The 12,461-nt window shown below is 41.1% G+C and overlaps 1 protein-coding gene across 1 annotated transcript in view; it reads right to left on the reverse strand.

Annotated features, from left to right (window-relative positions):
- Nucleotides 1–921: 921 nt before the first annotated feature.
- Nucleotides 922–12,461, reverse strand: part of LOC101850562 — a gene marked incomplete in the record, with an annotated part of 29,816 nt that continues 18,276 nt past the window's right edge. The window contains 12 exon segments of the mRNA XM_005098059.3: nt 922–1,555; nt 2,057–2,348; nt 2,922–3,275; nt 3,638–3,747; nt 4,312–4,549; nt 5,097–5,356; nt 6,358–6,467; nt 7,667–7,830; nt 9,035–9,266; nt 9,830–10,047; nt 10,738–10,953; nt 11,618–11,784. Coding sequence (XP_005098116.2) covers nt 1,173–1,555; nt 2,057–2,348; nt 2,922–3,275; nt 3,638–3,747; nt 4,312–4,549; nt 5,097–5,356; nt 6,358–6,467; nt 7,667–7,830; nt 9,035–9,266; nt 9,830–10,047; nt 10,738–10,953; nt 11,618–11,784 — 2,744 coding nt within the window.

The raw sequence follows: 12,461 nt of genomic DNA on the forward strand, positions 1-12,461 counted from the left end.
CACACACACACACACACACACACACACACACACACACACATCTAACCCTTTTACTTCTATTCATGTCATTTTGTCCTATATATGTGCCTGACGATATGTCGCACTGACTAAACCGAAATGGCAATTGAGCTATCACCTGCCCTCATGTAGTTCTTTTATTGTTGTTATTTTTCCAGGCTTTCGGCTTTCCCTCACTCGCATCTTGTGTTGTGGCTACGATGCACTTGCTATCTTAGCAAATCGAAGGATTAATTTATTAAATCGATGTTACTCCGCGAATATGTGGGTGGTTGGAGGACGCCACTGGTAGGTCCTACTTCTTTTCTTTCATTCTGTTCTGTTCTGTCTGTCTGTCTGTCTGTCTGTTTGCCTGGCTGTCTGGTTTTTCCCCTGCTCTAAATGGTCGTGTAATGGCATCAATATGCAATTTCTTACTCAAACAATTTCCGTTTATGACTTTGGTTCCAAGTCTTCGTATCAGAGTCGTGGGGGAGATTTTCAACTTGCATATTATTATAAGGCTAACAGGCGGCGAATACCTTCGACTGGTCAATTTTGTTAAGATGTAGAAATGTAATTTTCTGATTTTATAATTGTTTAATATTTTTAAAGAGTTTTTATGAACGTTTAAAAAGACACATACCCCCCCCAAAAAAAACACACACACATAAAACAAACATAGGCGAGCTTTACACTTGAGCATTTCCCAAATCCAATTGCTCCTCTTGGGACACCATGTTTGTACTTTTGTAAAGTTTGTAATGGCCGCAAGACCAAGTTGCCAAGTCCTTAAAAATAACATTGTGGGTGGTTGGCGGATGCTCTGGTGTGGTTTGCTCCTTCTTTCCCATCAAACATCTATCGTCCTTATCTCTCCTCATTCTTTTTTATGTTTGTTACTCTCTTGTAACACCTCTAATCTTCGGCACTTATATGACCTTATTGTGTTGCAAGTGCTGTAAAACTCTCACTAAAACTATTTTAAAAAACCCAACATTGAACGCTTCTCATAACCATGCCTTTCTGGGTCCTTTGTTTTTACTATTTATTATTATTGACCCAACTTTCTTCATAACTTTTACCTCCCTTTCTCTTTGAGAATGTAGTTTTTACTATCTCTCTAGCTTTAAGGTGCCAATAAGTACAACAAAAAATATTCTCACAAGTGAGATCTACATCAACACGCAAGCTTTTGATGTGCGTTTCCCAACCGCAGCTGCCTTGGTCTTTGAAGGCTTCCCTCCTTGCCCGCCATCCCCCGTTTGTGGAGATGGTTTTGGCTGTGGGTTTGCTAAGGTTTCTTGTAAGGGGTCTTTCATTGTGGATATCCTCCTTCTCTTTTCTTCGGGGTTTGTCTCGTTGGCAGCAGACCGACTCTTTGCTGACGGCACTGTATCTATGCTCAAGTCGTTGCTGGAATCCACCGCCCCGCTGTCAGGATTTGGGGACTGCAGGGAAGATTTCTTTCGGACAGGTTTGCCTAACTCCAAGACCGCTTTTGTCTTGACTTGAGCTCGCGAGTGGGAACTGTCCAGAGATGATTCGGACGTATTTTCTGTGGGGACACATGAAGTTTAGATCAATTAAGCACGTCGTGTACTTGACCTACACATGACCCATTTTTTAAACTCAAACTTTGACACCTTGGCAATCATCATTGCCCTCACGTTTCAGAAGCGCATTTCTAACGAAATCTGTTTTCTAGATTTACAGTGTTCATAAACTTAGCTTATGTACAAGTGCTGAATTTTGCCAATGGGCTGTCTGAAAATCTTTGTTTAAAATCAACATCATCATCATCATCATCATCATCATCATCATCATCATCATCATCATCATCATCATCATCATCCTACCCCTCCACCACCACCACTACCACCTTTTTCTGCTCCTCTTCTTCCTTCTCCTCTGCCCCTCCTCCTCTCCTCGCTTCATCTCCTCTTTCTTCTTGTCCTCTTCATCAGCATTATCATGGACGACTGACAAGGAGCGGTAACTTAATTTGATTAGTTTGAAACATTGTTCACTGAAAACAAGACACCACATACAAACATACCAGATCCAGTATTCTTTTGTGAACCTTCATTGCTGTTTGCCGCTTTAGATGATGACCCTGAGTCAGGGAAAGACACTTCAAAGGTTGTCATTTTCACGGAAGATTTGCTTGAAGTTGAAGTACGGCTACCTTTTGGATGGGTAGTCACTATTGCTGCAACTTGATCATTTACTTGATCTGAAGAACTTGAACCTCCACTGAAGTCTGAAGGTGCCCCTTTCACGTGCTCTCTAATCTTGGCTTCCAGTTCTCTGAATTTTGGACCTGTCCACGTACTCTCCTCTGCATCATCCTAAATTTTAAAAAAGGAAAGTGAAAAATAAGTTTGAAAAACCCTAAAATTCAAATGCAGTTTGTATTAAAGAAGATGCTACCATTCTACGGGTCTTGATTGCATCCAGCCTATTTTTGGAGAATTGCATATCACGGAGGTGTCAAATGGCATCCAAATGTTTTAGAACCACGGGAAACCAAAACACTAAGCCCGTGGTTTAATTTAGATACATGTTTAGTTTTGGTCCATACTGTGTTTTGTCCCATGGTTGAAAAGGCCAATTTCAGAGGGCATCTGTAAGGTAACTGTGGTGTCAGCTTCACTGTTTTTTGTAGAGACAATCCTTAATTCTATTTTTAAAAACTGGCTGTGATAAGTATAGCTACACGAGAGTATGTAGGTGCGCTCAAAAAACACTCTGTCTTTCATATAAGAAACATTAGTTTGATGTCAGAGGTCTGAACACACCTTTTTCGACTTCTGTTCAAACCTTTAACTTCCTTATATATGTGACAGATAGTTTTTTTAGGTGCTCACTACCTCGTTTTCAGCGAAATATGATTTTCTAAAGGGCATGTAACCTCCATGTACCTGTGAGAAGTCGATATAGAGCAGCTGCGTCATGACCATGCTCATTGGTCCAGCTGGCGGCCACGTCATCTTCTCCAGGAGAAGCGGAACCAGCGGTTTCTTGAGCGCGTCTGCCAGACTGACCTCTCTCCGGCAGTTGGCGGACAGAGAATATTTCTGGGTCACACACGACAGGACCACTCTACTGCCGCGTAAACCACGGTCAATCTTGTCGTAAAGGGAGTCGCCACCACCCATCTGTTTGATGTCCAGCCAGCAGGTGAAGCCCAGAGACGTGAGTCGTTCGTAGAGCTTGATGATGTTTGGCTGTTTTCCCCACTGGTAGGAGATGAACACGTCCGGGGTCTCGGCGGCCTAGGGAGAAGCAATAGGAAAGGGAGAGGGGGGGGGGGGGAGTCAGCTCATGAAGAGAGAAAGGACAGGGAATAATACTACAGCAACTGTATGTAAAATATACTGGCTATAAATGCAGTGGCCCATATTCTTAAACACCAAAAATACAAATAAAGGTCAAAAAGAATAGAAACGACTCTGCTCTCCATATTAGCCCAAACAAGCTAGGGTCTATAAAATTACGTCCCATTTCTTAAATATCCTCAGACATAAGTTCGTGTGTTTGGTGTAATATTATCATTCATATTTGTATTGTCATTTAAAATAAAAATATTTGAAACTGGAAAAATTTATTTGTTCTACTATTTCAACTCTCACGTTACCTGTTTATCGAATTCTTCTTGTTGCTTCTGAGAACCGTTGCCTCCGTCACGTGTCTTGCTCTTGTCAATTTTGATTTCTTCTACTTTTGGCATCCACCAGTTTCTGTACACTAATGGGAAACACATTATACTCAGTCATATAGATCTAGTTATATGATTAACGTAACAAACAGATCTCATTGTATTACTTGAGTTTTGTTTTACACAGAATAGACGCCAAAGATATTACGTGCTTGACTACTGAAACGGACAAACGGATGAAAACATGTTGGATACATACACGCAAATCACCCCCCCCCCCCTTTCCCCCTCTATGTCCACAACGCAATCCCCCTCCTCCAGGGCCTTTTGAGTCTTGGCCATTCTTAACTCAAAAAGGACAGGATTCTATTTGTTGAAATCTTACATAGAAACACACCTAGAGTACAAAGGACCCATTGACTCACCAGGTTGTATCCCCCCTCCCTCATCCAGGGGCAGACCAATAAATAGGGAGAGCTGCCCTGAAGTAAATATTCGAAGTGTATTTCTAAGCTAGCACTTTAGTATTACTTTGTTGTCCAAACAAGCAAATGAAACACCTAAGAACCAGCGCCTCGTCTCCCCGTTTTACTCCCGTTTTGTCCTTGCTTCACATTCCCTTAAATAACTTAATAATTCATGCCACAACTCACCAGGTTGTATCTTTCCCTCGTCGGGGGTCAGACCAAATGTGGAGAGCTGCATTAGAAGTTCCTGGAACTTGTCCCCTGGCCAGTAGCGCTGGTCATCTAGTTCCTCTCCCGGCTGTTGGTAGAAACGAATATACAGGAACTCGGAGAAGATGGGACCCATGGAGCCAGGAGGTGGCCACACGCACTTCTCCATCAGTAGTGGGATCAGAGATTTGTTCAAGCCCACTGATAGGTTCACCTGGAATACATTAATTTAGAAAGATGTAAACACAGTATTAGACACTGAAGCCGTGTGAGAGGTCACACATGTGACACAGATGAAACTTGAGTATAACATTACCAGCACACTACGGAATGAAAGTACTGTTGAAAAGATCTTGAAGTAGAAAAAAACAATACTGAGATACACATTTTCGTTTTGAAATCGTGGCAGTCAACACAACCTGATTGTGGGCTGTGTGGCAGGATACCTTGTTTAAAGTTTACTTTCAGGGGTAAATGCTGCTTATAAAGTACATGTAAATGTATATAATATACTGAAGGAATTGTGTGATATTGTAAGATTACGTACAGCTTTATTAGGTCTGCTTTATGCAAAAAAAGGCATTAGCATATGGTAACAATGTAACTCCCTACCTGTTAACAGGTATTCGAACTCCTGAATTTTGACCTTTATACCCTAAAAGAAAAGAACGGTCCTTTGATTATCTCCAGAGTAATTTAAAGGGACAACAAATAGGCCATGACCTTAAACAAGAAGGGGATTTCGGATAATTTTTACTCACCTCCCTATTACAGTTTGGTGATTTGGCGTATTTTTCTGTGACACAACTGATGACAACCTTGGCGGCCCGAATACCGTTGTCAATCTTTTCGAACAGTTTGTCTCCTCCACCCATCTGACCGATGTCCAGCCAGCACTCATAGCCCGCCATCTCCAGGTGCTGTTTGAGCAGTTTCACTTCCTCCTGGTGACCCCACTGGTAACTGATGAAGATGGGGGGAGGGGAGGCGTACTCAAAGTCCTCGTCTTCCACCACCGCCTCTGTGGACACACCAGACATTGTGTATGGGAAACACTTACACTTTCATCGTCTTTGTTATAAATCGGTATGTGCATATTTCTGCGCCCCTCCCCTTTTTTCTTTCCATTTATCTATCAGCCTATAGGTATCTTTGTTGTCCGTTGTCAGCTTGTTTGTTGTCCGTTGTCAGGGTTTTTTTGTCTGTCTGTCTGTCTGTCTGTCTGTCTGTCTGTCTGTCTGTCTGTCTGTCTGTCTGTCTGTCTGTCTGTCTGTCTGTCTGTTTTTATCAGTTATCTTGGTTCAAAATGCAAGCAGGACCAGTGAATTTACATGTATATTGTTATCTAAACACGACTTGGGGAATCTCGTGGCCTAGAGCTTAAGGTGTTCGCCTCTCATTCAATGGTCCCGAGTTCGAATCTGGGTCGCGATAGAAATTTTTCTTCTCTAAAATTTTCTCCTTTCACATCCTATCCTGCTCTCTAACAATGTTTTGTCGTCTGCATTCGTCTCCACTTTCAGCCCCCACCCCCTAACCTCCTTTGCCCCCTCCTCTGGGCTCCTGACTCTTTCTATAGCTTTTCTACTGCTTCTCCCTGGCTCCTCCTTACTGCTGTCTTTCAGCCACATCCCTGATCTTATGGTAGGTAAGATCTACACCTAGTCTTCTCAGACAAGGGTGAAAAAATCTTGGAGGTCCCGTGTGCAAGTTGTGCACGTAAAAGATCCCTTGGTGTTCCAAAATCGATAAGAGTAGGCTTCGGCCGCCAGCCGGGCAAAATTCAAAATTTCCTACCAACTTAAAAATGTTTGGTGTGTCCCGTTAAAAATGTTTGGTGTGTCCCGCGCGCTCATACAACCGTATGCAGTTGCGAGCGCTGTAAAACACTTACTACCCCCCCCCCCCCCCCCCAGCAAAAAACACGACTTATTTTGGTTTAGGTGACTGATTGTCAAACTCATCGTTCATTCAGCAGCAGTAGATCGGTATAAATACGTCAATTTGAAAAAAAGTACCAACCAGCATTTTTCATGGCGTTTTCCACAACGATAGCTGCGTCCATCCTGTCCATTTCTTGCAGTTGTGTCAGAATAGCAAAAGTCGCCTCACTTGTTTTGCGAGTGGCGTACCTGAACACAGATGAACGTTTTTCGTGTTATATTACTTCTTGAAAATGGTTTCAATATCATTATCTTATATCTGTGATGTCAGATGTCTTCTCCTGAGCGTCAGGGAAGAGTTGATAGTCCACTGTCTCAACCACAAAGTGCATGATTTTGAGCCGAATTTTGATTTTGGGGGTGTAGCCCCCCCCCCCCCCAAACATCTCCAGCATAGTAGTGACATATTTCCTTCTTCTTTTATACGTTTTATTACAACTTCCTACGGTACCCAAAGTACCGCCTTTGAAAGGACCTGTTGGTCTAAAGTAGGACGTTGAACTCAAACAATAGAGAAAAATCATGATTTCATTTCATCATTGAGACATAATGTCGTCGCAGTTGCTGTTGGGTTTTTGTTTGTTTGTTTGTTTTTATATTTAATGTTGTTTGGTTGGTTGGTTGATATGTTGTTTAGTTAGTTGTTTGGTTTTATTTTCATCGGCACAACACCAAAGACGATTGCTAGGCTGTAACAGTTTTTGGGAATATTTCAAATTAAACAGTTAGAACTGTAAATGGCATCTGAGAAAATGTGTTGAAAACATTCGGAGAATACAAGTTAGATTTGAGACACGTTTCGGTATTGCATGGTTGCTTTTTGAAATAAATATTGTTAAAATCAAACCTTGTGTGTGAGTGCGCGCGCGCGCGCGCGCGCGCGCGTGTGTGTGTGTGTGTGTGTGTGTGTGTGTGTGTGTGTGTGTGTGTGTTGTAATGGTTAGGTTTTTGATATTCGCTGTTGCATGTAAAAAACAGTTACTTTTTTAGTTTTTGTCAGTTTCACGGCACTTGTAACACAATTAGGTCATAAAAGTGTCGAAGATTGGAGGTGCTACAAAAGAGTACAAACACAAAAAAAAGAAGGAAAAAACCCACACCAGAACCCCTGCCAACCGCCCATATAAAAAATATGGGTTCGATTCCTGCATGGAGAACGTACTTCTTTGAGTTTCTCTGTAGGTCCGCCTCCAAAATAATTCCTGCCATTGCAAAAACAAAAACGAAAACCACTCTCCTGGCTTATTCAAAGAATGATTTTATCACTAAATCTTTATAGCACCACCTGCCATTCTTTCACTATGACCCTAATTTGTTCTTGGCGTAAAAAACAGGCATAATCCACCCAGGTTCCTGGTTTCGAGAGAGCCAGAAAAATATATAATCACCATTCATTGAACATTGCCATACAGGGGTCTGCCTGCTGGGCCCAGCTTCTGATGTCATCGTTGCTATAGCCCAGTCGAGAGCCTAGCAGACGCCAGTCGTGCTCCGACTCAGGGTTCAACAACTTGGACACATCACGTGACCAGTATGGCGCGTGGCTCAGCGTCTGGGAGAAAAGGGGGGGGGGAGAGAAAAAGGGTATAATTCAAGTATGATTCTTGATTCCCTGAATCATTCTCCGATGACTATGGGCCACTACACTTCAAATGGTACGGATATTTTGACTTTGTCGGCGTCTACGTCCGGCCAACCGAATTTCAAATGATAATTTTAAGTTTTGCCATAATTTTCAGTGATTTTTTTTTTATAGATCAAAACTGAAAGACAGCACGCTATCATTGCTGATCAAGTCCTGTTTCAGGTTGTGAAATACAGCCTAACTAGTGAATGGGTGTGAGCAAAAATGCTTTATTTTTTATTGTTCCAAATTATGTCTTAACTGGGATTGTTTGAGGCTCACAACATACTTGCATTTCATGAGCATATTTTCCTTTCAGTCTTTCTTCAAGGTAACAACCCCCCCCCCTCCCTCCATATGTTTCCTATTATTTGTGTTGGTGTGAGATTTCCTTTTTAGCCCGGAGCAGATGAAGAAAATAGAACCCCAAAATAAGTGATACAAGCATATCAAATATGGTCATTCCACTAATTCGTGGGGAAAATAGCATACTAGCTTCAATATCAAGACAAACCTAATGAGTTGTATTGAGTTAAGAGATTCTTGAGGTGCCCCCAGCCTTGGGGTGACTTTGCTTTCAACGTACACTTGTATTCTTAAAAAAAATTATGTTCCATATTCTAACCCAACTACTAAATCACTTGAAGCTCTGCAGAGAAATCTTGGCATACGTTAATTGTTCTAGACTATTAAAACAAAAACAAAACAAAGAAACTTTTGTTTTCAATTCTGATTAAGAAACGGGCATTAGCTCTGACAGCAACCCCTGCCGCACTCACAAACATCGACATACCATCTTAGCTAGTGGCAGTGGGTGTTGTTGATAACACACTTGACAGCAAAATTTCATAGTTTCAGGTACATTCAATCTTGGTGGGAACTGATTCCTTAATTTCTTGTTTGAGCTTGGATATTTTCGTTTCTTGGTGTATTGACGAAAGAACTGAGTACTGTTTAATTATTTGCTTTTGAAAATACCGTAATTATTTCGTTGTGTTCAGTAAGGGCTTCGGCTTTAAAAAGACAAGCAAACAAACAAACAAATAAACAAACAAACAAACGTCAACATGACAAGACATCAGCATTGACCTGATTGATACCAGAAACCTAGAATTCCACAGTTATTTCATACCTTCTGATCGATCACCTCTACTTTGGCCACAGTCTCGTCTACTGTCTCCTCGACATGATCCAACCTTTGACCCTGTTCCGTGACATCATTTTTCACTTTGTCCAGATCCGCTCCCTGACGATCTAACTGAGTGTGAACCTCAGTGACAGCTTCCTCTGTGTCCTCCACCCTCAGGGCAAGACCGCTCACTTCTTGTAGTTGACTCTCCAGCTGATGAGCAAGATCTGAAGGTCTGTAAGAAGCGGAGCAGGTTTGTTTGGCAATGATACATTTACAACACGAGAATAATTTTGACATGATTACATGTATTAGTTTGTTATTTCACTTTTATGGACACTTTTTATGTCTGCTGACTGAGAGAGTGTATACGAAAAGTACGCAGTAAATTATTAAACTGGCCAGCCATGTTACCATTTACAATTAAGTGAGCCCTTGGTACCATTCAAAGTGTGCTCAGGTAAGAAAGAATTATAATCAAAATCTGTGCCTTTAAATACCCTCTCACATACGAGCAAACAATTTCAGTGGGTGGCTGGCGTGGCTGGCGATTCCTTTGGTGTGGTTTACTTACCCCCCCCCCCCCCCCTTCTTTTCTTTATATGTTACTATTTCACCTCTAATCTTCGATATGTTTATGAACTAATTGTGCTGCAAATGCCGTCAAACTCTTACTTAAACTAAAATTAAACTAAACCATTTCACACCTTTGCAAGATATAATTGCTTTGTGGACTATATATTATGGCAATTAAATATGACTTTGACTTTCCCTTCTAGAATATGATTCCATCCTTACGTCTTGCCATCAATCATATCCAGAATGGTCGTTTGAATGCTTTTCCCATCAGCATCCACACATGAAAGGCCCTCCACTTCAGACCGTCTAAGTTTCAGTGTGTCCGGATATTTGAAACCAATGAGCCGAATTGCATTTAATGATGTGAGCAAGTTTGCCTTGTCCTGATGAGCCATGGCACTTTGTAATAAATAAGTCAACGACTTGTCCGCCACACTCTGGAACAATAACACAGAACAGTGGATTAGTGCACATTAGTGTATTGTCAAATATGAGCAAAATACGAGTATTATTGATTTTCATTTTTTGCAACAACAACAAAAAGAAACAAACAAACCCCCCAACCCCCCCCCCCCCCAACAATTTCGTAAAGCCCTATACAACTGTTTTGACAGTGTTATGATTGATAATAAATACACGTATGTGAATACTTGAGAGGCTATAATATTTCAATCGCATCATATTCCTGAAGTTTTATACCTCACATGACTATTTCCTCCTGATTATCTCTTTTCTTTGATCCTAGTGACAGTTGTCCTTAAAAGATATTGGCGACCAGGACTTCCACGGTGTTCACCAATAAGTCTTTATGTGTGTGTATGTGCGCGCGCGTGCGTGCGTGTGTGTGTGCGTGCGCGCGCGCACGCGTGTGAGTGTGATTATGTGTATCCTATGCACAAGCGCAAATGAACGTGATATATGGATGTACGGCGGGGTTGGGTTTTTTTTTTTTTTGGGGGGGGGGGTGTATAATAATTCTGGCTGACAGTCCATGCCATATTTATAATTACCGAACATAAACTTTGATGAAGACGAGAAGGATATCAAAAACATATGGATTGCAAACAAAGTAATGCAGGATCATTTAGAGAACATCAAGAAAGTAGCCAACGTGTCATAGTCCTTACTTGGTCGTGCAGAGCGAGAGTACTGATCATGTCGTTCATCCAGCACAGTAACACGGGCTGCCACCCAGACTCGTCAAAAATCTTGTCAATGTGTTTGATCATGGCAGACGGTCGTCGTTTACAAAGTTCCTGAATCATTTGCAGCAGGATCGGTTGATTGCTTTGGTCTTCCCTTGCTTTGCTGAGTAACTTTTCTAGGTCTTCCTCAGAAAACAACTGTTGAAGTTCAGATATCAATAAAGTAATGAGAAAATCTGAAGTCAGAACTGACGTCTAAATTTTTTTAAAGTACTGAAGGAGAATTTCTACTTTATGCTAAGATCAAATTGTCACTCATAATGGTGTCGCTCATAAACATGCAATGATATGGTAAAAGAACAACTATGTCATGCTAGCTTTAACAAAGTACGGCCTACCCATAGCATAATAAAACATAAATACGAGGTTTAGCCCCCAGTGAACACACTTTTGAAAGTAAGTTTGAAAACAGCATTCTTTACTTTGGTCAACATGAGTTACTTTAAGAAAGTGTAAGTGCTTTTAAAAGCACTTTCTTTTATTGCTTTCATAATGTATCCCGAGATAGTAGAAATGTCACTGCAAACTGGAAAGTGCAAGCTACTATAGACACATATGATGAGTTTCTTATTGACTGGCACAGTAATACGCATATATCTATATCGTGCAAGAACACAATTTAATTCTTTAACATTAAAATAGTTTCTTAAACCTGCTACGCCGACCTTTTTGCTTTCATGTCCTTCAGTTCCCAACACCGATTTAACAACGCTGTTTACTTCATTCCTCGACTGTGATGTTCTGACCGTTCATCAATTAGGTACAAAAAGAATCTTTTCTAAAGCTGCATTTTAGCACTTACCTCAGGTTGGGTCTTGGAGACTTTCCAAAACAGTCGAGCCAACCACGTAACAACTATCTGGTTTGCCGACTCTATGAGGTCTGTGAACATCTCCTGATAGTACGACTTGAAGCCTTTTGGGTTGGCTGGGTAGATGGATTCGATCGCTCCCGCAATAGTCATTACGTCTGTAATGAAGTTATTCTGCCCTTTAGGATTCTATCGTGCTCATTTGAAATATAATGGTCTCCTATAGAGTATGAAAAAACCCCCAACAACAACAACAACCCCAAAGAGAGCAGATAATAGGGCATATTAAAAAACAATCGAGAATAATCAAGCCGAGAGACTGTTAGTAATAGTTACACTGAACACACAATCCGAGAGTCTTCGATAATACAATACCATGATAGAAAAGCCTATTTTATACTATTGGGGGGGGGGTTAAGTGTACTTGATACTATCTTAACGAGATGGATACAGATGGCACCTATCCTCCCCTTGCTTCTCCTCCTAGAAAATTGAAATGGTTTTTATTACACTTTGAGACATTAAACGCCTGTTTAAACATTCCTCGAACAAGGGTCTTGAAGTTGTACTTTTCTGGTTTTTGCCATAAGCCTATATCTGGTGGATTTTATCATTCTCATCATCATTTTACCAACGCATTGACATTTAAGGAGTCTTCGAGATTATGATTTAATACGTTTACTACCTGTACTTACAAAATTGTCTTATTACTCGTCTTAGACTTCACAGGAACAAGAGAACATAAATTCCTCCTCCTCCTCCTCCTCCCCTCCTCCTCCTACTCATCATCATCATCATCATCATCATCATCATCATCATCATCATCATCATCATC

The sequence above is a fragment of the Aplysia californica genome, unplaced genomic scaffold (assembly GCF_000002075.1).
Source record: "Aplysia californica isolate F4 #8 unplaced genomic scaffold, AplCal3.0 scaffold00171, whole genome shotgun sequence".
Lineage (NCBI taxonomy): Eukaryota > Metazoa > Mollusca > Gastropoda > Aplysiida > Aplysiidae > Aplysia > Aplysia californica.